Source organism: Euprymna scolopes, chromosome 1 (genome assembly GCF_053919585.1).
Source record: "Euprymna scolopes isolate OS-2025 chromosome 1, ASM5391958v1, whole genome shotgun sequence".
In the NCBI taxonomy this organism is placed as follows: Eukaryota; Metazoa; Mollusca; class Cephalopoda; order Sepiida; family Sepiolidae; genus Euprymna; species Euprymna scolopes.
In genome coordinates this window covers 92,314,723-92,341,834 of record NC_136482.1, presented here as the reverse complement: position 1 = coordinate 92,341,834, position 27,112 = coordinate 92,314,723, and the positions used below count along the sequence as shown (strand labels likewise).

General features: G+C 34.9%; 1 protein-coding gene across 2 annotated transcripts in view; it reads left to right on the top strand.

Moving 5' to 3' along the window:
* LOC145245783 (protein unc-13 homolog D-like) overlaps nucleotides 1-27,112 on the top strand; it is a 513,002-nt gene that overhangs the window by 351,777 nt on the left and 134,113 nt on the right. For both annotated transcript variants that reach the window (XM_080107524.1, XM_080107446.1), the window contains exons 18-21: nucleotides 749-823; nucleotides 9,550-9,654; nucleotides 12,828-13,106; nucleotides 20,340-20,480. In XM_080107524.1, the coding sequence (XP_079963650.1) occupies nucleotides 749-823; nucleotides 9,550-9,654; nucleotides 12,828-13,106; nucleotides 20,340-20,480 (600 nt within the window). The remainder of the gene's footprint in view (nucleotides 1-748; nucleotides 824-9,549; nucleotides 9,655-12,827; nucleotides 13,107-20,339; nucleotides 20,481-27,112) is intronic.

The window sequence follows — 27,112 nt, the reverse complement described above, 5'->3', positions numbered from 1 at the left end:
CTCAAAAGGGTTATTATTTTCGAGAACTTTTTATATACTCCCTAGATCATAATATCTACGATTTGCGAACGCACGTCGTCTCTACATTCATTTTGATCGACTTTTATAAAATTCACGCTATTCCGTTCGTTTATGCGTTTGTTGGTCTTTATTTTTGTATAAATAAAGCGAAACTCAACGAAGCAAAGCCGTCAGCGGCCTTTCATGCCGGGACGTCTTGAAAGCAATTAGTTTTGATCAATGTGGAGAAAACTCTTCATATCAAACAATTGCTATTCATTTGAGAGTTCCCCCTTTTTCGGGGGAGCTTGGTTTCCCCAACATCGTGGAGAAACAAATAAATGAAACGGCGGAAAGCTGAACTGATTTTCAGCCAACGTTCATTTCTTCACCTACGTGAACTGATTCACTTAGCAAGTTAACGGTTTGATTGACACCACTAAATTTGAATGCTTTTCACTTCCTATGGCTTCATAGCATAGCGGTAAAATGTCACATTTTCTTTCACTTTCTTTTCCACCTTCGCGTCACGGGTTCGAGCCTGCCTGCCTGCCTACTAACACTTTTTTTTTGTGCTCAACACACACCTTCAAACAACGCCGGGTACTCCTGCTAGTACTAAATAAATAAATAAGATTTCATAACGAATTAATAAAATAAATTGAATAAATAATGTGTGAATCATTAATTACAATATTGTACATTGAATAGAAATGATTATACAAGCAATAACTCTTGTGTCATTTAGATTACCACGGAATGGAGAGAGATTGATATTGCTGATCCGGACACAGCTGTGATGGGTATTACCAAAATTACTGATGTAAGTTACTTTCATTAGATTATTACTTATATATAACTTGAGTTCTTTTATCTTAATTTTTTCTCATTCATTAACCCCGTCCTCCATTTTGTTTTTTATCTTAATCTATTCCTATAAAGAAAATGTTTACATTTTTTAAAAAAAATATGTTATTAAAAAATAGGATGTCTTATGAAATGTTAAAATTTAAATCCCACAAATAGTTTTAATTTTTATTTCTTTTTACAACGAAATAGGTGCGAAATAAATAGCTATTGCATCCATTCTTTTGCCAGTTCTTTTTTAAATCGTATTTTTGTGAATTTAAATTGAGTTACATATGATCATTATATTAATTGAATAAAATTATTTCAAATTAAAACATACTTTTAAAAGCTAATTAAAAAGTCACGTTTGAACGTTAATTTGCACAGACAGATTATATATTGCCTGGCATTTAATTATTATAGATTGGTCTGCAATAAGATTGATTTCTATTGTAGTTTATCTCTGTAAATTATGTGCTGGCACAATTCGTCCATTTTTTAATGTAAATCGCTTCAGACAAGTCAGGAAGCTATTTGATGTAAGGAGCTAAAAATACTACTTCAGGATTCAAAAACTAGCCAACAATAAGTGTTAGATGAATAGATTTCGACCCAGAAAACAGTAATTCTCCCTCCTTTGTCAGAGACATTACTCATGGAATGTGAAGACTAAATGGCAAGATAGAGGAAATGAGAGTTACGACGCTGCTGAAAGTAAACCATAGATCTGCTTTCTACTCGCCTTAAAAGTTTTCTGTGGTTGATCTGCAAAAATTGGTAGATGTGGACTCATCCTACTATCTTGGCAAATTGATCTGTACTGGTGGGGGATGTGAATTAAGTTCGATCTTGCATTTACCAACTGCATGGAACAAGTTTCATTAACTTTCCATCTTTAATCTGTAGTTAACTCTCACTTGTTACTTAGAGCCGAGTTTACAACAACCATGCTCGTAATGACATCTATTATATAAAGGGCAAACATCTGTTTATTTTTTAAGTCCAGCTAAATCTTGAAAAATACACAACAAACATTCACAAAGTTAGTATTTTTTAATTGGCGTAACTTCAGATGTATAATATCTAAAATTGAAAGAAAACAATTCATTATTTTATTATCAGATGGTCATTTTTACCGTTTAATGTTATCAAGATTCACACATTTTTTAATGTTCTCGCATAGTCTGTTTTCTAGTCACTAACTAAAGGGAAGCAACTCTGGTACAGGATGTGAATTAAATTTGATCTCACGTGTAAGGACTGCAAGTTTTGTGAGCTCCGTTGATTGGCGTTCACTTCCACTTGTTACAATTTTACAACAGGTATTACCATAATGCAATGTTATATGCAAGTGAATGCTGAGATTTCACTAATTCTGTCTATCTGAGGACGCAGAGGAATGACAGGGCTATGGTTCAGTATATTTGCAGTGTGTAACTTGACTATGGAGTTAGCTCTGTCTCCCTGCTACTGAAGTTGAACGTACCTAGATTGGAGTCATCTTTGAGTTGCAATGGCATGCAGTAGAATGGCATTGTTAAACGAATCTCTGTTTGGATAAATAGATGTACACACATTTCAGTCCATTTTGAAGGGTAGAGAAAGAGGTTAGCCTTAGCTCGATTATAAAGACAACCTTTCCTTCCACGTTTTAAATCAGTTTTATTCATACAACGCTTCACCGATAGACAGCAAGAGGCTATGAACTTGTTTAAGTAACAAGTTAAGAAATATACGGAGTCATGCGAGTACATGTACATCTACCCAGATTGAGTCTTACACCCAACAATCCTGCACATGTCAAGTCTTTTTTTACTGGGTCTAGAGTATTGCACGTTTGTTCAGATTTGTTCTAGTATTTTTTTTAATCGCTCTAGATGTAAGGTGAAGCTAAAAATACTACTTCAAGATCAAAAACTAGCAAAAATAAATTTTAGATGGATAGATTCTGACCCAAAATATAGCAGTATGAGCAATCGTTTCCATTTGAAATCCATTTAGTATTATGCATGTATAATTGAGAAAAACACGCTTTTTAAAAAATTTTGTATCCTAACTTTGAAAAAAATTCAATTGTGACGTATGAAATAGAAATAGAAATGCTATAAAAGTAAAATTCGATTATTACAGATTTTTCCATTGAACTTTTTAACAGAATACTTTTTATTAGTGTTAATGCATTGTTACCTAATCACTAGCTCCATCCCACAAATGTAAGGGTTTACATGGATTTTTGTAGTAGATCGCCATTCAAGCTTGTAGTAGATCGCCATTCAATCAATTCTCTGTAAGGATGTCAGCGTGGGGAGTCTTTTTTTTTTTTTTTTTTTTTTTACACAGTGATCACCACTTATCAAGGCCCGGAAGCCACTCAGGGATAAGGGTTATTGCAAGTACATTACGTTAGTGAGGAGATTTGATGAAGTGTTTAATTAGGGGGGGGCGGTTCATTAGGAATTTGTTAACATTAGACTTGAAGACATCCAAGTTGTAGTCCGGAGGGAAGCAGGCAGACGGAACAGAGTTCCACAGGCGTGCAGTTCTAAGAAAGAAGCTTTGTTCATGAAATCCGCGTTTTGATTTAGACACAGATATAGAGTGGGGGAAATTTTTCACAGTGGATTCAGCTAGGTAACTAGCCACATCTTCCCCCACGGAGTCTCTTAAGCAACGTTGAACCTGGTCAGTACTAAATGGATGACCATTTGATAATACCATGTGTTGTATGTATGAGAGTTCTCTCCTTATCCCGGCATTGTTTCTAGCCATCTTGCTCTTTCTCCTTGTTATTAAACTCAAGCAATGCTGAATCAGGAAAAGTGTGGTTATAGATTGTGCAATCATTGCTTCACAATAGTTTTTTCTGTATATACCCCATAAATGCTAGTTTTAGTCTTTATTCTGTAGTATTAATGTTTTATATAGCACTAGCAATCTGTTATAACTTTTATCTGTTTCATGCCTTGCCCCAAATTGCCACCTTTTTACACGTTTTCCTGATAATGACCTTCATCAATCTTTACTTGATTTTTTTCTCACTTCTCTTCCTGAATCATGTTCTATTTTCTCTCCTCTTCCATTGGATTCTTCTAATCATGCTGTTGTTGATGTTGAGATTGATCGTCCCTTCCATAGGAAGACATTTAACTACAGGAAGGTTGATTCGAATGGGTTTCGAAGCTTCTTATGTGACGTTTCATGGGGTCCTATTTTTGTCATGTCTCTGAATACTGCTACTAAGAGATTACTGACAAGATTCTTTGACTGGAATTCCTCATCGTCAGTTTAAAACCAAACTTCATTCTTCTCCCTGGTTTTCACCTGTTTGTGCTTCTGCCATTGCCCATCGTATTCAATAAGTATCATCGGGGATAGTTCTAAGGTTTCTAGATATTTCTACAGAAGAGCTAGCAATGACTGAGAGAGAACAGTTTTTTAGGTTAAATTTAGCTATTCTCAAAGGATTCGTGACTATCTCATCTCAAAAGGTCAGCTCGCATGATTTTTGGAGAATTTATAATAGTATTATTAATAGTGGCAAGAGTGATATCGTTAGTTATTTACGTTTTCCCTATTAGATCATAAAAGATCTTCAATCTAGAACAATACATTAATTCTTTCTTTTTTTTTTTAATATGTTGAAGGAAATCATTTTACAAAAAACAACTATTGTAATGCTTGTTTACCCAGAGGGCAAACATCCATCTGGCAGCAAGCAATAATCATACACCATGCTCACTTTCTATAATACCTAGAAATAAAATGGTTAACATCCATTAATTAAGTCAATAAATAAAATAAAAATACTTGCTTCACCAGTGTAGAAACAGCAGCGTCATAATAAAAGTCCTGGAAGATGCCCCAAAACATAAATGATAAAGCATGTATATATATATATATATATATATATATATATATATATATATATATATATATATATATGTATGGGGTGGGACGTATATATGTGTGTGTGTATGTGTTTACGTGTGCATGTGCATATGCATGTGTGTGTACCTACGTGTGTACCTGCGTGTGTGGAGGGTGTATGTATGTTTGTGTATGTATTTCTGTGTGTGTATATATGTATATGTATATATGTTATATATACAACCATACATATATACATACACATATAAATACATACCTAAACACACACACACACACACACACACACGTGTGTGTATGTATGTATATATATATATATATATATATATATATATATATATATATATATATATATATATATATATATATATATACATGTATGTGTGTGTATACCTTTTTCTTTTTACCACTGTATAGATGTGCGTGTTGGATCAATATTGCTAAGCAAACTCGTAATTGTATTCAGTTTCTAATTAAAGATTTCTGGCTTAATTAAAAGCTAATATTGTATAGCACAACAGGATGCCAGTTTTGGCTTCATTACCATATAAGGAAATGTTAAAATTAAGTAATGGCTTGCATTGTATATTTGCAGACATATGTTTTTACGTAGTGACCTTTACTCAAAGTCGGTACTTGGAATTGATGCCATCTTCTCAATGATATGCAGAATCCAGTAGAAAACAACGCTTACTAAACAAATCCCCCACTCTCTATCTGTGCCTAAATCTAAATGCAAATTCTATGAACAAAGCTTCTTATCTAAAATTCTTATATATGCCTGTCTGTGGAACTCTGTTTCGCTGGCCTGCTTTCCAGCTGACTACAAAATGGTTGTCTTCAAGTCCAATGTAAACAAGTTTTTGTTGAGTGCCCCTCTTAAATAATCAAATTCTGCACAATTTCCTCCACCAACAATCACTATGCTGTTATTTTAGTGACCACCTTACCGTCATTAACCCTTATCCTCAAGTGGCCCTTGGGTCTTGATAAGTTGTGATTCACTTGTAAAAGAAAAGAAAAAACAAAAAACAAAAACTAATATATTCATTTCTTTAATCATGAAAAAAATCAAATAATTACCCAGTTTTAATGCAATTCTTAGCATTTCTTCAAACAAAGAGAGCAGAAACTTTGATCAATTATCTGGTGATGAAATAGAGCATGGATAGAAGTAGATTCATGTCTTTCTTAAATACAATGGCTCAAATTTACATAAATAGTTATACGTTATATAATAAATAGAAAATTGTGTGCATGCAAAAATCTGGAAACATGAATTAGCAAGAGATTAGCAACAAAGAATGTGTCTAAATAAGGGAACTAGATCAGTGTACTTTTACCATAACCTTGCCCTTTATTTTGCATTTACTCTTGACCTTGAAAGTTAAGAAAGGCTAAGCTACTGCGACTGTTGTTGTTGAGTATTATTCATTTCAAATGAATTACATGATTATTGTTGGAATTCATTTCACTGATATCTTTCTAGTTAAAACTCCTTTATAGAAATACATTAGGTACTTATGGGAAGGGTCACGTGAAAGTTACCAAAATTCCTAAGTGACAGTATTTCTCTGGGACGAACTGGATTCGAACTTAGCCCACTCAGGTTGTGAGTCTGTGTTGTTAACGACTGAACCACCATCACCTCCCTACTGCTGTTGTTTAGTGGGTTGGATTTCTGCACAAAGCCCATGAAGATCGTGACTTAGCTTATCGCAGGCAGAAGAGATGACCAGATGACGACGGATACTAATGTTAACCCCTCTTACCTCCTGGATTTTCACCAGAGCTCTGTCAGCTTAATTGTGGACCTAATACAGTTGGATGCTAAACCTTTCTGCTATGAACTAGAATTCCAGACAGTTTAGCTCTGACATTACTATGGGACCACTACCTTTATTAAAGCGAGCAAGTGTTGAACTTAGAGAGAGGAGGGGGCATATTTCTCCTTACTTTTGTTTTCTTATACAATTTAAAAGCTAGTTATCTTCTTTTAGTTTTTTTTTTTCATAGCTCTTATATTAAAAAAATAACGATAAAAAAAATAATCTTTTCCAATCAATGCAAAACAAACAAACAAACAAATAGATTACATTGTTAGTATAAAGAAAAAATAAAATCTTGGAGACTTTAAAAATATTTCTTTGCAGACAATGTTTTCATCAACAGATTAGATGTTAAGAATTTGTGTTATCGCTCCTTCTCAATAAAGGTAAATAATATTATTACTAAGTATCAGATGTAATTTAATATGTTCATGATATTGTTTTTTTTTAATCAGATTTAAGATGGCGCATCTTTATAACTATTATGATTTATTTCCATCATAAATTGGTCCATAGGGACACTTTATCGAAAAAGTTAACTATCTATATATTAATAGGATAGCGTGTGTTATTTTCTCTGTCACGCTTATATCCGAGTGACTGTCGTTCAATTGTTATGACCTTCCATTTCTGGTAATCAGTAATTTTACCAAGAATTCTTCATAAGTTTTGGTTTCAGTTTGGATTATGCCTGAAGGAACTGGGCTATACCGGACGTCCTTGCTAGCTTAGATAAATACTTTTGCAGTTTTAACAAAAGAGCTACAATAATATCAGAGCGTCTCCATTTACGCTGAAAATTTACAGAATGCCAGCATAAATATATTACATATGAAAGAGTCCGCTGTGGAATATCTATAGGTCTCACTAGTTAATTTTAATGAAATTAAAATTACAGGCAAACTACATGAAATTCGGCACATTTTATATATTTGAGTTTGTGCAGCACAAGAGCAGGCATTAGAAACATGATTATTCAAAAAAGTGTTTCTAGGAGAGGAAGGTGCTGCAGAATACCGGATTTGTGGTAAGTCTATTGCCAAGGTCGCTGGACAAATGGTAAGATCCTTCTAGCGCTCCAGAATATATATCACTACTGATGCAATTCTCTATCTATATAAAAGCCAAGTACTCTTGCCACATCTGGGCAGGAGCTGCTAAAAACAGCCTATCCTGCCTTGACAGAGTACAAAATAGGCTTTGTGGCTTACTGGGGGATGCCCTTTTCTCTTCCCTGCAACCTCTCCCACAGGAGAAATGTTGCGAGCCTTTCTTTGTTTTATCGTTACTTCCATGCCAAGTACTCGTCTGAGCTCCAATCTCTGGTCCCCCTCGCCAATCTTTCACGAGGAGTACTCGTCTAGCTGAAACCACTGTCAAAAACTTTCCCGACTCTTTATCTGTGACAAAACCAAAATGTAGATTCCATGAACAAAGCTTCTTTCTTAGAAGTGCACGCCTGTGGAACTCTGTTCCGTCTGCCTGTTTCCCATCTAGCTACAACCTGAATGTCTTCAAGTTCAACATAAACAAATTCCTGATGAACCGCCCCCTTAAGTAAGACACTTTATCAAATCTCAACACTAATGTACTGTACACGCAATAACCCTTATTCCCGAGTGGTTTCCGGGCCTTGATAAGTGGTGACCACCTTGTAAAAAAAAAAAAACGAAAAAAAGACCTCAGAGTCAAGCGCGCACCTTGCAGCAGGGTGTAATGGATTAGCCCAGAGAGAGTGCCGCAAAAGACACGATCGCATGGGACTCCGGATATATTGGGAGGTGTGTAAGAAGGTTGGAGTGAAGTGTGCTGGAAAGTGGTTTGAGGAGGTGCCTGATGAAGTGAGAACAAGTGAGGATGGCAAGGTAGAGGTATGGTGGGACAAAAGTGTCATAACGACCAAGCGATTGGAACATAATCGTCCGGATTTGGTCGTCATTGACAAGGTCTCAAAAAACTGGCAGATTGTAGACTTCTCGGTACCCTGGGACAGGAATGTGAGGGAGAAGGAGAACGAGAAATGGAGCAATTGTGCTCCATTGGCCTTGGAGATAAGGCGTATACACGGGGTTAAAACACAAATAATCCCGATCGTTGTAGGTACGCTAAGAATAGTATCAATTCGTCTGGAAGAACAATTGAAAAAGTATGAATCCCCGATGTTTTAGGCAGCCTTCAGACTTCTGCTATTGTAGGTACTACCAACATCCTTAGGAAAACCCTTGATCTTTGAAGCTCTTGGTTTGGAACCGGGATTGAGGGAAATCCTCTGGAATTTAATTCCATCCCTTTCCAGGGAGACGTTAATAAACGAAATCAGAATTGTTATTATCATTAAAAAAAGAAGGATTGTTATTGTTAAATTTAATAATTACCGTATCACTTGGTCATTAAATTATTAATTGAACAAAATTGTTATGAAACTATAACTAATTTTCTCAAGATAATGTTTTAATCTTTATTAAAAAAAAATAATACAATAGCTTCCAAAACTTTCAATTACGTTTCTGAAAGTAAGAGGGTCGGAGGTTACATTGGCCGAAACGTTATGAAAATGATACTCATGATGAGAACAGTAGTCCAGAGGAATCCAAATAATACGAAAAATTTCAATATTTCAATACCTAATGATTTGCTGCAAATTTTTAAATTAAAAAAAGTTTCTCTATTTGGCAGTTTCAGTATTTTCATATTTCATTAAAATTTCAAAGGGTTATAAAGTAATTCGTTCTTTTTGAAAACTATTAACAGAAGATTGAAATGGCTAACTTGTTTTAAAATAAACCGAAATGCAATATGATGGATTTAATTTTGCAATTAAATTATTTTTTCTTATTTTAATGTTTAGTTTAATTTTAAACTGTTACATTTTTTATTTCAATAATACTTTAATAGTAAATGCATAAAATATTAACACTAACAGAGATACACACAATAGAAATATGTTGTAAGTTTTATCTTTTTTTCTTTTTGTATTGTTTGGCAGTTCATCTGTGATTGTGTGAAATTATATGCAGACAAGATTCACTTGACTTTGAAGAATAATGGTTATTATGATGAACAGGAGAACCATTTTGACATCACTGACCAGGTAAAAAAAAATTTTGCAACAGAAAATAAGTTGTTTTATTCTTTTTTATGTTGTTGTGCATTTAGAATTAGGGCGTATATAATTGATTGGTTGATGTAGTTGCAAAAGTCATAAGTAAAGACAAGGATTAAAAAGAAAATGTATCTTATTAGTTCTGATATATATATATATATTTATTATTTTTTATGGAAATCGACCCAGACAAGATGTGAAACCACTTGATGTAAGGTGACAAAAACGAAAGGTGATCTATATATATAAAAGCCAAACGTCTGTGTGTATGTATGTATGTTTGTTTGTAACGCTAAAACTTTTGAAAGACGGAACCAAACTTGACAAATTTGATATCATATCGAAGCCCCATCACCCGGATGACAAATATCGAAATTTCACGTCAAACGGACCACTAGAAGTTGGTCAACTGATCAGTTAACTTCGAGGGGGGCCCCAAAAATCCTGTCATTATCTATATATATAAAAGACAAATGTTTGTTTGTAACGCTAAAACTTGAGATGAAAGATTCCTCTCCCCTAAGAATAAAACATATGTTCAATATCTGCTTTTGTTTTTTCATTGTTTATACGGTCCCGAGCAACGCCGGGTAGCCCTGCTAGTTATTTATAAAGACAGCAATGTATGTTTGTATGTCTGCCTAAAACTTTCAACAGAGGCAACAGATTTTCAGGAGATTAGTATCATTTTAAAGCTCGACGTCTCGGATGACAAATATCGAAACATTAGCCAAAAACATTAATTCCTTCACCCTTAACTGGGCACTTTTCTACAGGGAGGGGTCTCTTTTTTCGCCGATATTTTCGAAAGTCATCCTATCTTTTTGATTAACTAGCCTTAATTGAAACCTACGTCACTTCCGGTTTGGCGATGGGCGCAACAGCAACGATGTCAGGTTTTTTCCCCAATTCTCTTCCTCCTTCGCGGTACGAGTCCAAGCCTGCCTGCCTGCTACCACTTTTTTCTTTTGCTCAACACACACTCGGACAACACCGAGCACTCAGGCTTATCTATAATATAAATCTCACCTGTCTGTTTAAATGTATGCATGCATGTTTGTATATATGTCTGCCTAAAACTTTCGACGGATGCGACGGATTTTCACGAGATCGGTACCATTTTGAAGCTCGACGTCTCGGAGAACATATATCGAAAAATTGGCCAAAAACATTAATTCCTTCACCCTCAACTGGGCAGTTTTCTACAAGGTGGGGCCGATTTTTTGCGAACCATTTTTGCGAGTTATCGTATCGGTTGGATTGACTTTGCCTAATTTTAACATTTCAAACTTCCGGTTGCAACATGAACGTCAGATTTTCCTTCACTTTCTTTTTTTGCCTTCGCGTCACAGGTTCAAGCCTGCCTGCCTACTACCACTTTTTTTTTATTTGCTCAACACACACCTCCAGACACCCAGGCAACGCTGGGCACCCCAGCTAATTTATATTATAAAGAAGATAAAAAGCTTCTGTTTTCTATCAATAATTTCCAATTTTGAATTCCTACCTGTATGTTACTGGAACATCTATAAATCCCAACCCTCAAAACATCTACTTAATTGTAAGTAATTGCCATTCCTATATATATATATATATATATATATATATATATATATATATATATATATATATATATATATATATATATGCCAGGTTAAACTGTAACATATTTAGACAAAATAAACATAAATTAATTAATTGAGCATCTTCGTGGCAAGCTTGTATCAAAAATAATATACCTTTGAACTTTATATAAGCCAAGGTTTTTTTAAAATGAAAATATGAAAAAATAAAATAAAATAATAATAATATAAATAAACGAAGATGATACAGTAACATTACATCAGTTTTTCAAAAGTTATGAGAGAGAAAAACAAAAATATGTTAGAGAGCTTAATTTTTAATTTGTATAAAGCCTATGCTATTTTTAATACAGTACATGTGAATATAGGTACGGCATAATCACATTGACACACCGGCTCTCATTGGATCACTGAAGTTAAGCAACGTTGAATCAGGTCAGTACTAAATGGGTGACCATTTGGGACTTCCAGGTGCGGTATGTGCTCTTTGCTTATCTCAGCGTTGTTTCCAGTCGTCTTGAGCTTCTCCTTGCCACTGGACTCAAGCACTGGATTCAGGCTTCACGCCTTGTCTGGGATGATTTCCATTAAAAAAAAAATGTTGTAATCAGCTGGAAAGTAATCGCATGAAATTGCGTTCCACAGATGGGTAATTCTTGGAAAGTAACTTTGCTGATAGAAGTTCTGTTTGATTTTACATACACAGAGAAAGAAAGGGAAATTATTTACAGTGGTTGTAGCTCGACAAGTGCTTTTCTTTTTACTTGGGAGTTACTACTTATTAAGGCCCGAAGCCCACTTGAGGTAAGAGTTAATGAATGTAAGGTGGTGGTGTAGTAATCACTTATGGTGTAGTAATTGGGTAGAATTTGATTATTTAGGAGAATGGCTTGACAGGAACTTGTTTACATTAGATTTGAAAGCCACCATGTTGTATTCAACTGGGAAGCATGCCGGCGGAGTAGTGTCCAGAGGTGCACAGATCTGTGAAAGAAGCTTTGTTTATGGAATCTGTGCTTACATTAAGGCACAGATAGATAGTGGGGAAAATCATATATAGTGGTTGTAGCTGGTCGAGTGTTTTTGTGAAAGTTTGGCAAGAAGGAGATCAGATGTTAAAGCTGTCGAGCACCTATTATGATAGAGTAGAGAAAGACTAATAACATCTCTTCTGTGAAACAGGGAAGAGAAGATGACATCCCTTTACTAGAGTATGATTTTGATTTTGTATTCTGTGAACACAAAGGATTGTGATGTTTTTTTGTTGATCATTCGTAGAATTTTGATAGAATAAACAATCAACAGCAGTAACTGTGATAGTTAAGAATTATGTGACTGGTAAGAATTATGTGACTGGTAAGAATTATGTGATTGTTAAGGATTATGTGATTGTTAAGAATTATGTGAGTGTTAAGAATTATGTGATAGTTAAGAATTATGTCATTTTTAAGGATTATGTGATTGTTAAGGATTATGTGATGGTTAAGGATTATGTGATTGTTAAGAATTATGTGATTGTTAAGGATTATGTGATTGTTAAGAATTATGCATTTTTTATGTGATCTTTTCTTTTGACAGTTATGCATTACTTTAAACAATATTGAACACGTAACGGCATATCTGAAGTACCTAGAGCATGAGCTGGAATGGGAGAAAACGGCCGAAGCCATGGGCAGTGCCCATGAATCAGAAGAAATTAGACAGCAGGTACTGACTACTCTTCACCGTTTGACTAGAAACTGCTGCAGTGATATCAACCTTAAAAGCCGAATGCTTATCTCAGAGATTGTGGAACGGATGAAAATTGATATCAGCAAGAGAATGGAAACTTTTATAAAGAACTGGAAGGCTCTCTCGGTGAGTGAATCATCATTCAGATTATGTTTATTTATTTTTTTAATTTTATTTTCACCCCAAACAAAACACAGTGCCATTTTGATGTAGGGGACTACTATCTTGGACATAATTTGTAGGGGTAATACAAGCAAGATATCTATTTACATTACACTTGAATTTCTACATGTCAGCACAGTCAGGGAAGCAGGTATCCGGAAGGGAATTCCAAAGTCTATCAGTTCTAGAGTAGAGACTGTTAGAGTAGAAGACTTACATCTAGAGAGTGAGATTTTGCTGCTTGTCGGCTTTGTCGGGGGTATTTCTATCGAGGGAGTATAGGGCTTGAAGTTCGTTGGAGCATCCACCATCAAAGTACTTGTAAAACAAGCAAAGGGATGCAACTTTTTGTTGATGTCGAGCTGATGTCTAAGAGGGAGAGATAGTGCAGGAGTCAGGACCTATTAGGTTGGAGACTCTTAAACTCTGTCTAAGAGGGAGAGATTAGTAGCAAAGGCACTGGCCCAAATGTGGCAACAATACCCCATAATTGGGTGAATGGTGGCCTTGTAGAGGTACAGGATACTCTCAGGCATAAGCAACCTTCTAGCATAGTAGAGAGAGCCCACCTTCTTTGCAGCAGCCTTAGCAATGCTCTCAATGTATCTGTTCCAACTCATATTCATTGTGAACGTTAATCCGAGGTGTTTGAACGAAGTACTTTCAGATAATGTATCATTAGTCATGGCTATTAGTGGTTGAGCAGGTTTCTTGTAGTTATTAAAGGAAAGAAGCTTAGTCTTGGCAGCATTGAATGTGACCATCCATTTTTGTCCCCATTCCACTTCAGACTGGAGGTCTTCTTCTAGGGTTTCTGCCATTGTTTTAGATATGTGTTCATTCATTTTCCCCTCATGTCTGTTATAGAGCGTGGTGTTGTCAGCAAATATACCCATATCTGAGACAATTTTATCAAGGAGGTTATTTATGAATATCAGGAATAATAAATGTCCAAGGATCGACCCCTAAGGTACACCTGCATTTATATCATATTGTTTAGACATACAACCATCGAGGACAACCTGGAATCTTCTCTTATTTAAGAAGGATTTAATTATGTTTAGTATTCATCCAGTAATACCATAGGATCTGATTTTCATGAGAAGACCATTGTGCCATACCCTGTCAAAAGCCTTAGATATATCAAGAGCTACTGCCCTAGCCCCCCCCTGCTTTATCCAGTTTATGGTATATACGTTCAGAGATTATAGTAAGGATATCTGCAGTAGAACAGGCTTGTCTAAACTCATATTTTTTGTCGGACAGAAGTTTAGCAGCTATGAGATGGTAGACTTGTTTAATTATGGATGCAAAGATTTTCGCGAGAAGAGCGAGGAGGTTTATGGGGTGATAATTTAATGGGTCAATTCTCTCGCCAGAATTCTTGTAACTTGGTATCACAGAAGCAGTCTTCCAGCAGTCAGGAAAGTAACATTCGTTAAGGAAAGTTTAGAAAGAACAGGAGAACCTCAGCAGAGCATTTTTTAGTAGTACATAAGGGATGAGATCAGGTCCACTTTTGAGGTGTTCAGGCTTTTTATGATATCATGTACTTGAGAAGGGGTGATTTTCAAGTCATCTAGTGCAGTTTCTATCTGCAGAGGAAAATCTGGGAGGGAGTGGTTTGCTGGAGCAAAACCGATGGGCAAACAAATTAGCCTTCTCGGTTGCCATGCAAACAACTTTAAGATTGAATAGCGGGGGAATCATTGTTTACTACACTGTTATAGATTTTCCAGAAATCATGAGTTCCTAATTTCTGTGCTTCAATGCATTTTCTGGTGGTTTTGGTATATTCTCTTTTGGCTGTGGCTATTTCCTTCTTACAATTACTTCTAGCTTCTATATACTTTTGTCTATTTTTACTGGATTTATGTCGGATAAGTTTGTAGTGTGCATGCTACCTTTGAGCAATAGCAACTGCACAAGTACAAGTAAAATACTGAGGAGAGTGGGGGTTGCTATAGAACTTGCATGTGGAAACATGTGCTTCAATTACCACTTTGAACAATTCAGTGGTCTTATTTGTGCACTGTTCAGCAGGAAGAGAAAAAATATTTCCCCATGGAACATCTCTGATGTGATCCGTGATGACATCCCAGTCAGCTTTATTGTAGTACCTAGTCATTTTGAGCAATGGCTCTTCAACTTAGGGTTGAGAGTTTAAGGTGATGTTTATCATTATCACAGTGTAATCAGCATTTCTGAGAGGGCAATGGGCATTTGTCATACAATCTTCAAGAACTGTGGTCAGAAATAGGCCTAGAAGTGAGGCTTGCTGGTCCTGACGATCTGGGAGACGGGTCGGGAAGGTTACTGTCTGTGTCGAGGAATGGAATATAGAAAAGTTATGTGTGATGCTACCAGCTGTGTCAGTGTAGTTAGAGAAGCCAAGCCAATTGGCCTTTCCATCCACAACATGGCGCTACAATCATCCTGATATTATACAACCGATGATAGATCAGTCACTCTAAGTGGTACCAAAGAGTTAGGGTTTCTGTACTGTCAGTCAGAATACAGCAGCCATACAAGCTGTCAAATCGGTACCCTCAAACCTGTCAGATAAGATTGACCCAGTCCAAACATGTTAGCATACATGATAAACAAGCACCCCCAAGATGCTTAGTTTAAGGGGAAGGGAATGAGGCAAGTCTAGGAAACAGCATTTATTTCCCTAGTCAGGAAACAAGGCCAAGCACTGAGCAGCTCTAATGAGCCCCTGTGATCGCACTTTGCTCCTTGCCAATAAGTAAAGAAGGAGTATGGCAGTCAGGTGATAGGCAGAACCTACCTATTCCTTAAGCAGTTTAGGTTTGCAAACTAGTTATTTGATCGTCACCAGCTCAAGAGAGGTTGTTGACCAAGACTGAGGAGGCCTATCTCTCCCGTTTGGTACCAAGATGTATGAGGTCAATGGCACAGGTTTAACATCAGAGTTGTCTTTCTTTTAGATGGATAACCTGACGAGATCTATGGGTCCATCAGCACCGAGAGGGTTATCCCCACACCTGGTTTCAAAGCCAGGTATTTCTACGCCCCTGCATAGGTAGTTAGAGTTAATCGCATTAGCATCAAAGGTAGTTAGTATCTGCTATGAAGTTATACTTCCCAGAGTAAGATGAAGATTAGAAGATATGGTTATTCACATATTATGGAGTGGAAAGGGAGTATGTATGAGTAATGCATGTAGATTTAAGGTTAGTATCTACTAGAATAAACGAGGAGTAAATATGATTTGTGGAAAAAGTATCGTATAATGAGTAAGGGTACCATTAAAAATGAGCTTCGAACTTCAGATTTTAGTTTTCATGCAGAGATCAATATGTTTGCCCATCTAAGGGAGAGAAAACATATAAAATTTCTAAATATAACTTTAGGTATAAGTTCAAACTATGGCTAATATGTATCTATCTTATAGATAGATAATATATAAAGTAAAGGTATGTATTACAGATAACTATTGATGTTTTGTATCGATTTTTAAATTTCTGTCTTCTAAGGTTTGAAATTATGTATCAGCATTGAGAGCAGACTCATTATTTTGTATTAATTTGGATTAGAAAAAGTGGTTTGAAAACTGGTTAAATCTATCTATCTATATATCTATAAAAGTGAAAGTGTCTGTCTGTGTATCTGTGTGTCTGTCTACGCAATAACTCTGTCAATTTTTAGTCTACAGACTCGAAATTTGATATACAGGGTAATGAGATTTGGGAAAATCGATGCGATCGGTTGTCGGCCAGAAATCAGGCAATTAAGGGGTCAAATTTTAACGATTTGACTTTTAAGAACTCTACCAAACTCCTCCGCCAGAAATTTTAGATATAGGTTTATTGGACACGGATCTAACTTAATAACTGAATTTGAGCCCAAAACAATAAATTTTAACGGGTAATAATAGGGGTCAAAGTTTAAAAAAATTGACCACTTTTTTTTCTTTTTGCTCAACATACATCTCCAAATACTCGGGCAACGCCGGGAACCCATGCTAGTACATCTATAACAGTGAACGTGTCTGTGTGTCTGTATGTCTGTGTGTGTACATTTCCCTACGCAATAACTCTGTCAATTTTTAGTCTACAGACTCGAAATTTGATATACAGGGTACTGAGATTTGGGAACATCTTTATGATCGGTTTTCGGCCGGGAATTTGACTGTTAAGGGGTCAAAGTTCAACTATTTGACATTTGAGAACTCTACCAAACTCCTCCGACAATTTTGGGTCTAAACACTTTAAATTTTAGATATAGGTTCCTTGGAAATGGGACTAACTTAATAACTTGATTTGAATCCAAAACAATAAATTTTAAGTGGTCATAATAAGGGTCAAAGTTTAAAAAAATTTGACCTCTGCGTTCTCTACCAAATTACTCATACAATTTCTGGTCTAAACATTTGAAATTTTACATAAAGGGTATTCAGAGATAGGGCAAGCTTTTTTATTGGTTTGGGTCAAAAATTTTTAGTTACCAATATATAAATGTATGTATGTATGTATGTTTGCATGTCTGCCCAACACTTTCGACAGAGGCGACAGATTTTCTCAAGATCAATATCGTTTTGAAGTTGGACCTTTCAGACGACAAATAGCGAAAAATTAGCTAAAAACATTAATATCTTCACCTTCAACTGGGCACTTTTCTACAGTGGGGGGGCACTTTTCTACAGGGGGGGGGGGACACTTTCTTCGCCGATATTTTTAAAAGTCATCCTCTCCTTTCGATTGTCTAGCCTAAATTAAAAAAAATGTAACTTCCGGTTTGGCGGTGGTCGTAGCAGCATAGAAGTAAGGTTTTTTTTCCCTGTTCTTTTCCTACTTTGCGGTACGGGTTCGAGCCTGCCTTCCTACTAACACTTTCTTTTTTGTTGCTCAACATACACATCCAAACACCCGAGCAACGTCGAGCTGAAATGCTAGTAACAAATAAAGATACAGTATTAATGCATTATTAAAATACAAGGATTTAGTTAAATATTGAATTAAGACGATTTAAGATGATGTATAATGCAGGAAAGGCAGTGTTCTTGGGGTCAAAAAGTAGCTGTCCATTTTTACATCTGAAATAATTTTTCCTTTTTCTTGGGCGATGGATTTTAATCACAGACACTCAAGACATCAAAAACTTTTTTTAAAATAGCTATTTTTAGAACACATTTGTCAAAAGAAAAATTCAGAACTATAATGATCATTGTTTTAAAAACCATACCTAGAGATTACATTAATTGAAACATCCAAGATAAGAAGAGTATTTATTTATTCATAAATAACTAGCCTGGATGCCCGGCATTGCCCGGGTGTTTGGAGGTGTGTGTTGACCAAAAAAAAAAAAAAAAAGAAATGGTCGTAGGCAGGCAGGTTCGAACCCGTGATGCGAAGGCGGAAAAGAAAGTGAAAGAATATCTGCCGTCTTACCGGAAGTTCGGAACGTTAAAATTAGGCAAAGTCAATCCAACTGATATAATGACTTGCAAAAATGGCTCGCAGAAAATCGACTCCCTCCTTGTATAAAACTACCCAGTTGAGTGTGAAGGAATTAATGTTTTTGGACAATTTTTCGATATTTGTCGTCCAAGATGTCGAGCTTCAAAATGATACCGATCTCGTGAAAATTTGTTGCCTCTGTCGAAAGTTTTAGACAGACATACATACATACATACATTTAAACAGACAGGTGAGATTTATATTATAGACTAGCGGGGGTACTCAGCGTTCCCCAGGTGTTTGTAGGTGTGTGTGTTTTGGGGTAAATGAAAATAAAAATCGTTGGCCGGGTGTCCCGGGTGTTTGTTTAAAAAAAAAAAACGAAGCCTTGACGCGCAGTTGGAAAATAATAAAGTGTGAAAAAAAAAACGTGCGACGTTTAACGGCAGCTGCCCGTTTTTGACGAGTTAATGATGTCAACTTTGAGTGCGGGACAGTGTTTTACTTACTGCGAGTCTGTTCGCTTCTTTTTTTTATACGAAAAAGCTTAATGCACATGCGGCGATCGAAAATTGTTGAATATTAATCTTTTCAAAGTCGGACAAATTAAATAGACAGGCGACCCCGGTTGTTAACTCGTAGATATTATCATTTAGGCGCGATATAAAAAGTTCAAGAAGTTGTGAGGCGACTGAGAGGTTCTCGGAAAAAGCCTTTCTTGGACATGCACGAAAACACACACACACACACAAACATTTTCGCTTTTATATTTATAGATTAATAAAAGAAATAATGAGAAGAGTAGTCTGAATAATCCAAATTATACAAACGAACTGCTTCTCTAGTTGCCGACAATTTCAAATATGCTACTCTCTCCTAAAACGTAATCCTGTCTAAAAAGCCAGTCTTTTCTTGTCTCCAGTTCTTTTCAATACTAATTATACCTTGTCTAAAAATAAAATATAAATAAGAATGATTTCCTAGACTGGAAGATTTATCCCAAATGTTTGTTCGAGAAATATATAGTTCTTTTTTTTTTTTTTTTTTTGCTAACAAGTCACTGTTTATAAAAGTCAAAATACCACTCGAGGATACTGTAACGTTGTACACTTGTACACACGTTGTGGCCTCAATCGCAAAGTAGACAAAAGAACAGGAAATAACCCCGACTCGCTTTTTGGTTTGTACTACAACATTTCTTTCTTCGTCGTTACTGCCGTGACGTCACCGACGTGATGTAGAACGTTTTCCACGTTTCTTCTAAGATTTCGAGTGTTATCTCGTCTCTGTGACGTAACTTCTAATGCATTTACATACGAGCATCCGTGCTATAAGTGTTAATGAGTTTATCAGGTTTACAGTGAAACAACATTGTCAGAATTTGTAACGATGGTTGTTATTGGCCAGAATTTAATTAATTTTAGGAGGATGACACAACAAAAATTTGTTTATAGTGAACTTGAAAGCGACCTTGTTTTAGTCGGCTAGGAAGACGTCCCTTGTTATTATGCTCCACAAATGGGTAATTCTAGTAAAGACACTTTGTTCATAGAAGTTCCGTTCAGTTTTAGATACACAGAGGAAAGTGGTTTTAACTAGAAAAGTTTTGTTTGTGAATCTTTAATAAGTAGGAACCTTAGATTAGAGCTCAGCAGAACACTTACTGAGCAAATAATGATAGTTATCTCTAGAGAAAAAAAATGTTTTGTTTTCTGAAGATGTTTTTTTTTTAAAATTTTATTTTCATATTTATTTTTGTTGTTTATTTTTACAGTCTTCGGTGGATTTGAAAAATTATGTCCAAAGTAATATGGACACACTGAAACGCCGCTTACAACAATCCGTTTATCCATTGTTTATTGAGGAATTGTGGGAAACAGTAATAGAACTGATGCAGGAACAAGTGGTTGCTGGGGTAAAGTTCAATCATTTTTTTCTTTTTTTATTTCAACAATTATCATATTTTGAGATTATATCTATGCTGATAATATGAGACATTTTCTTTTTTTTTTAATGTATTTTCTATTTTTTAAGCTTTTAAACGGATGATTGCCTATCTCTGCAGATTATCATAGGAAGAATATTCTATTAATAAGTATTCACAACTTTAATTCATTTTATTCTGCAAGCCATCATCTCGGTCTAGTGGTTAGGTGTGTATACATTCCTAGGAAATTTCCTTTTTTTTTATCTATACATACATGGCTGTTTAATTCAAATTAGTTCCAACAAGAGTAAAATTGTTCAAGGAACTTCATGGCAAGATTCAATGTTTTTCTGATTTCATTAGGGAACAAAAACGATAAAATCCACTATAAAACAACCAAACCAAACACTCCAAACTAGCGATTGAAGATAAAAATAGTTTGTAGAATAAAAACCTTCTACAAAATAATTGGATTCACCATGAAATAACTCGAAAAGGGTTGATATGCTGTAAAACAACCAAACCAAACCAAACCAAACTCTGCAAATAAATATTTGAAAATATAAAGACCTTGAAGCATAAAAACTGTTTCCAAAATAACTGGATTCGACATTAAATAACCCGAAAAGGGTTGATATGCAATAATAAAAAAACAAACAAAAACAGCCAAACAATTGTGTCTATATCTCAGTATATAGCGTATAATTCTGTACTTTTAAAAATAATTACAAAATGACAAATTACATTTGCAGAAGGATACTATAACATATTCTTATTAGACATTGGCATAAACGTGATTTCAGAAGGTGTATGAAATCGTGTTTCTTAAGATAAAGAATACTGCACACGTGATCCATTCATCATGTAGAATTTTAATGTTAAACAAAACTTTACACATTGTTTACGTCAGAGCGTAACTTTGCATTCAAGAAAACAAATCAACAAAACAAAGTGTTTTTATATATACATGCGTGCGTGCTGGTCTTCATTCTTTTCATCGTCGCTTTTTCCGTATGTGAACCGTTGACAGTCTCATCTGTTTGGCTAGATGAACAAAATTACTCATGCATGAAAACACAATAGAGACTTGCCGAGTTTTCAAGGCTTACACAGCGTTTCGACATAGTAGAAGTGGGAAGAGCAAAATTTCAGTCAAGTCTTATAAGAAACTAGCCCGAATGCCCGGCGTTGCCCGGGTGTTTGGAGGTGTGTGTTGAAAAAATAAATTGTAGTAGGCAGGTAGACTCGAACCCGTACCGCGAAGGAGTAAAAGAACGTGAAAAAAAAGTGACATCTTTGTTGTTGCGTCTATCACCAAACCGGAACTGGCGAAAGTTTAAATTAAGGCTAGTCAATCGAAAAGAGGGGATGACTTTCGAAAATATCGACGAAAAAAGCGACCCCTCCCTGTAGAAAAGTGCCCAATTGAGGGTGAAGGAATTAATTTTTTTAGCTAATTTTTTTGATATTTGTCATCCGTAGGATCGAATTTCAAAACGATACCGATCTCATGAAAATCCGTTGCCTCTGTCGAAAGTTTTAGTCATACATACATACATACATACATACATACATACATACATACATATATTTGACAGACAGGCGAGATTTATATTATAGATAACAAAACATCTAAGTTAAATAATAACTTAGCTTAAATGTATTTTTTGCATGGGTGCACCTAACTTCTAGAATTAACTAAACGTTCTTTATTCTAATGTGTAGGTTTTAACGTTTTTAAAATGATATTTTTTATCATGTGGGTGTAATGGAACTATTAAAAATTTAGTCGGATTTCTCACTCAGATCAAAATATTTGGAAGTGGAAATACCTAATTTTTTACATACCTTCCGGAAAGTTTACCGCAAAGATCATGGCAATGTTCAGTTCCACATATTTATGTGAACAGTTATTTTCTTTCATGAAATCAACAAAATCTCAAAAACAAAATTGACTGATCAACGTTTGTCATCCCTCATCATATTCGGCATTACACAGAAATTTCAACCACACATACAAGAAATTGTCAAAAAAAAAAGAAGAAAAAAAGAAATGTGAAACCTCGTAAGTATGTAAGTTCCAGTGATTCATAAAAACGGCATTTCTTTTGAATCCCAAAATTCAATTTCTCCTGTCTTGTAGATATTTACTTCATGTTCACATGAAGTCAGTTTGAAGTGGAAACTTCAGCATTATGACATGCCTACGACAGGTGCAAATGTTGACTACAGTTCATTTGCTATGTCTCTCACTTTAAAAGTTGCTTAAGAGATCAGTGTGTCCCTGAACTTCTCACTTTGGTGCACTCAGAAAAAGTGTTATCTAGGGGCCACATTCTTCTAAAGACGGATCTGATATAAATAAAGGTTAATGTACATTTTTATTTGGTTGTTTATTAACAACAAAACGTTCCGGATTAAAAAAAAATTAAACACCGGTTAATATGACATTAGTTGAGATGAGGATATTGGTGATAATCAATATGTTGACAAGATTTTTTTTTTTACTTGGGAGTCACCACTTATCAAGGCCCAAAAGCCACTCAAAGACAAATGTTATTTAATATAAGGTGGTAGTGTAATAATCACTATCTCTTCCACCATCATTCCTCTTCGCATAGAGTCGGTCAGCATCATCTTTTGGATATAATGCATTGTACATGGTCATAAGTTTCCTGGTCTTCTGGTCGAGCTGCTTCAGTTCTTCTTTGGTGCAGCCTATGAACGGTCTAGAGTAACTTTACTAGTGACACTATTCATATGTTTATATAATTTTCAGCACGTCATGCCTCATCCAATAACTGTTGAAAATCATTTTTGCAATATTGTAAAAGCCTTTTACCGTTGATTTCTGGACTTTGTCTGGAATTTTAACAGTTGTAATAAGTTTTTCAAAGAATTCAATATTCTTCATGTTCTTTCATTAGATGATACTCTCCCTCCTAACTCTTTTGCACACTCCTTAATCTTAAAACATTTTTTTCTTTTGAAGGCTGAAAGATGTTAGATTTTTCAATTTCGGGCAGTTTCAATTTCCTTTGATTGGGATTGATTAGTATTACCTGATGATGTAGGTTGATTTCTACACTCAATGATTTTTCTTAACATTTCATCAGTTTTCATCAGTGCCATTCATTATATGATGGCGATCTTGTCGTCGTCGTCGTCGTCGTTGTTGTTGTTGTTCTTCTTCTTCTTCTTCTTCTTCACCACCACCACTAGGATTCTCACGCAGGTCATCATCAGTAATTATTCACTGATAATAGCCGGTGGTGTTCCCTGGAGTCTGAGTGACAACAATCTCCCCAGATTTTAGTACTCTTCATATCTTCAATAATTATATATATATATATATATATATATATATATATATATATATATATATATATATATATATATATATATATATATATATATATATAACTATCTTTATTTAATTCTCTGATCGCGTGACTACTAATTAATACTACTTAGCACAAAAGAATAGTCACCTCATCTTTGTCATATAATATATTCGTTGTTTATGAAAACTAAAATTCCTAACTGTTTGTTTTTAAGATTCCGTTTTACCAAGTAGAACTGAGAATACATATTTTAGCTGACATTTCATTTTCCCAAATTCCAAACCCTAATCGAATATCTCGTTTTCATCAACATTATTTTTCCACTACATTTTTTGCATTCAAACATCTAGGTTTCAAATAACAGCAATCGTAATAATAATCGTCTAAGTTACTAAGCAATGTCCCGACAGTCGATAATATAACGATCGTAAAAGAGTAGCATCATTGAAGATTTTATAGGCTGAAGTTGTTACTATAAAACATAGAGAGAGACTGTGAAAAGGCGCGTGTGAGAAAATCAATAGCAGCTATTGGATAACTGATTAGTTAAGATATTAGCATCAGCAATCGTTAAAGCACCTATGCAAATTAGCAAGTGTGTGCAAGCTTGCATCACAAGTAAAAGAGAAAAAAATACACGACATAGTGGAAAAAAGAAGCAAGTTGCGAGCCAGACAAGATGGATGTAAAGGTAAAGTGGCGAGGACAGAGACTTTTAAAAAGCACATGTGTGTATGTGTGATAAGTCTTTGGAAAAATAATGGAATGCGTTTTTTTGGAAGAACCACGAATAAATGCATTTTATTTGCACTTGAAGAAAATGCCGAGTCGGATTTTTATTTCTTTTCTATTTTATTTTTGTTTGTTTGTTCTTGCGACGTTACAGAGAGATGTTAATTTGTATGCTATTTGATTTAGTTTATGTTTATTGTATGAGTATCTACCTGCACCTATCCAAGATGAAGGGGAGTCATTTTAATTTTTAATCTTTATTTGTTTGCACATTTTAAAACTTAATGTAAATAAATCCTATTTTATCCTTAATTAAAATAATGAGTTATTCCCCTTGGTGATCTTTATTTATAGGTGATTGCTTTACATTAGCAATCGTCTAGGCCAAACTAATTAATTTCAAAAATAAATTGTAGCTAAGTAGGCCATTATAATGCCAATAATGAGGTACAACAATAACAAATATAATTTGTTAGTAAGAAGCAAATTTGATTTGTCAGCTTAAATGCTATTTGGGTCTGACTTCGAAAATCTGACAAGATTACTTCATATGCTTGATTATGTAAAGAGAGCAAGAAAAATGAGATTTTATCAAAAATGTGTGTGACTGCTGAGTGCAATATAATTGGTAAATAAAGCAAAACAAAGAAATCCAATTGTTTTTTCTTTTTTTTCTTTTTTTTTGCTGATTGGAAGCACGACACTATTAAATTTGTCCAGAAGAAAATAATGTTTGTATTCAATTCCAACTTACTTTCATTTTACAAATTCAAAGCACATAATATTTACACTTCTGTATCGATTATTTAATCTCTGTTCAAATAATAACACAATTTGGATAAAATATAAGAAAAAAAAAATTCAAGAATTCAAATGGAATTGAGGCAGGCAAGGTTTAGTTGAAAAAGCGTTTCCATTATGACTAGGAATTCTTTTTTTTTATTTATACAAAGAAAATAATGTTCACGACAATCTCAAAAACTACTGCATAGACTCCAATTAAACTTAGCATGCACACAGAATGTCAGTGTACAGTTGGTCTAGGTCAATCATAAAGGTCATAAAAGCACAGCAATAATATAAAAAAATCCATTTCTCATCGAAGTCAGCTTCCAATAAATCTCTACTCTTTACTATTATATAAAAAGAACTTTGTCTGTGTATCTATGAGTTCGTTTCCTATGGACTCAAAAACTGTTGGGTAAATTTTTATGGAATTTCACATGAAGTTACTTTACGTGGCTGGGAGTGTTTTTTAGGTAGGTTTTCTGTCAGAATGTCTTCAATAATCGAAATAATCCAATGAAAGAAGGAACAGGCGATTTTGACCAAAGTCAACATTTTACACAGCCTAACATCACGAGTGCATTTGATTATCACATAAGCCGAAAGGCTCAACATATAAAATTAACAGTAGGTTCTTTGATATGACAGGGATGCATTCGAAATTAATGTTTCTGTTTAAAGCACAATTGCACAATGATCCTTGACTTTTTAATTTTAAACTTAAATTCAAGCCATTATCACCGCACAACCAGTAACGCTAGGCGTATAAAATCAACAATAGTTTCTTTGATATGACAAAGACGCGTTCAAAATTAATATTTCTGTTTAGAGGACAATTGCAAGCATGATACTTGACTTTTGCATTTTAAACTTTAATACAAGCCATTATATATAAAAATAAAGTTATAAAATCAACAGTAGGTTCTTTATAGTGCAATGTAGACTACAATATATTGTGAACTTAGTCACTGCGAAAGGCATGTAAAGCTTTTTCTAGGTGCATTGTGATGGGTCCCCAATTAGAGCAGACAATCAATCCATTCAATTGAAAAATGGGCTATTTCATCGATTTCGATGACAATAAAAAATATGGGAGTGTGAAACATTTGTTGATCATCATTCAATCCCGGGCAACGTCGGTACACTCTGCTAGTATTCCATAAAATTGTGGAGCCACTCTAAAAATGGTTTACCAGATGAGATCGGAATTGATTGCTGTTTTATGACAGAAACATGGCGTCTATATTCATGCCGAACACTATTACTTGGCAAGAGCAATGCTTAAAAACTATTATCAAAATAATACTCTGATTATCTATCACAGCCAAGATTAATCGAATCCAGATGTGCTTGCAGCACAGAGGTTCACATTTAGAGTAGGTTATGAATAATAACAAATAATAAATATTTTTTACTTATTTAAATAAGTAAAAAAATCTGTTAAATTACATATTATTATTATTATTATTATTATTATTATTATTATTATTATTATTATTGGCTTACAAGGAGCTTTCACTCAGGTCATCAAAGATCTCTCCTTGAAAACAATCTGTGGTGTTGTCTGGAAGCTGAGTGACAACAAGTCTCTCCAGATTTCCCATACTCTCCACCTCTTTCGATAACATTTGCAAATAAATTTGCGTTATTGCAACAGCCGCTTAATATTGGCAGCGGCCATTGGTTTCCACTAGAATTTGAGTGGCAATAAGCCTTCCCAAGGTCCCAGTTCTCTTGTCACTTGTCCAACGGAAGTCT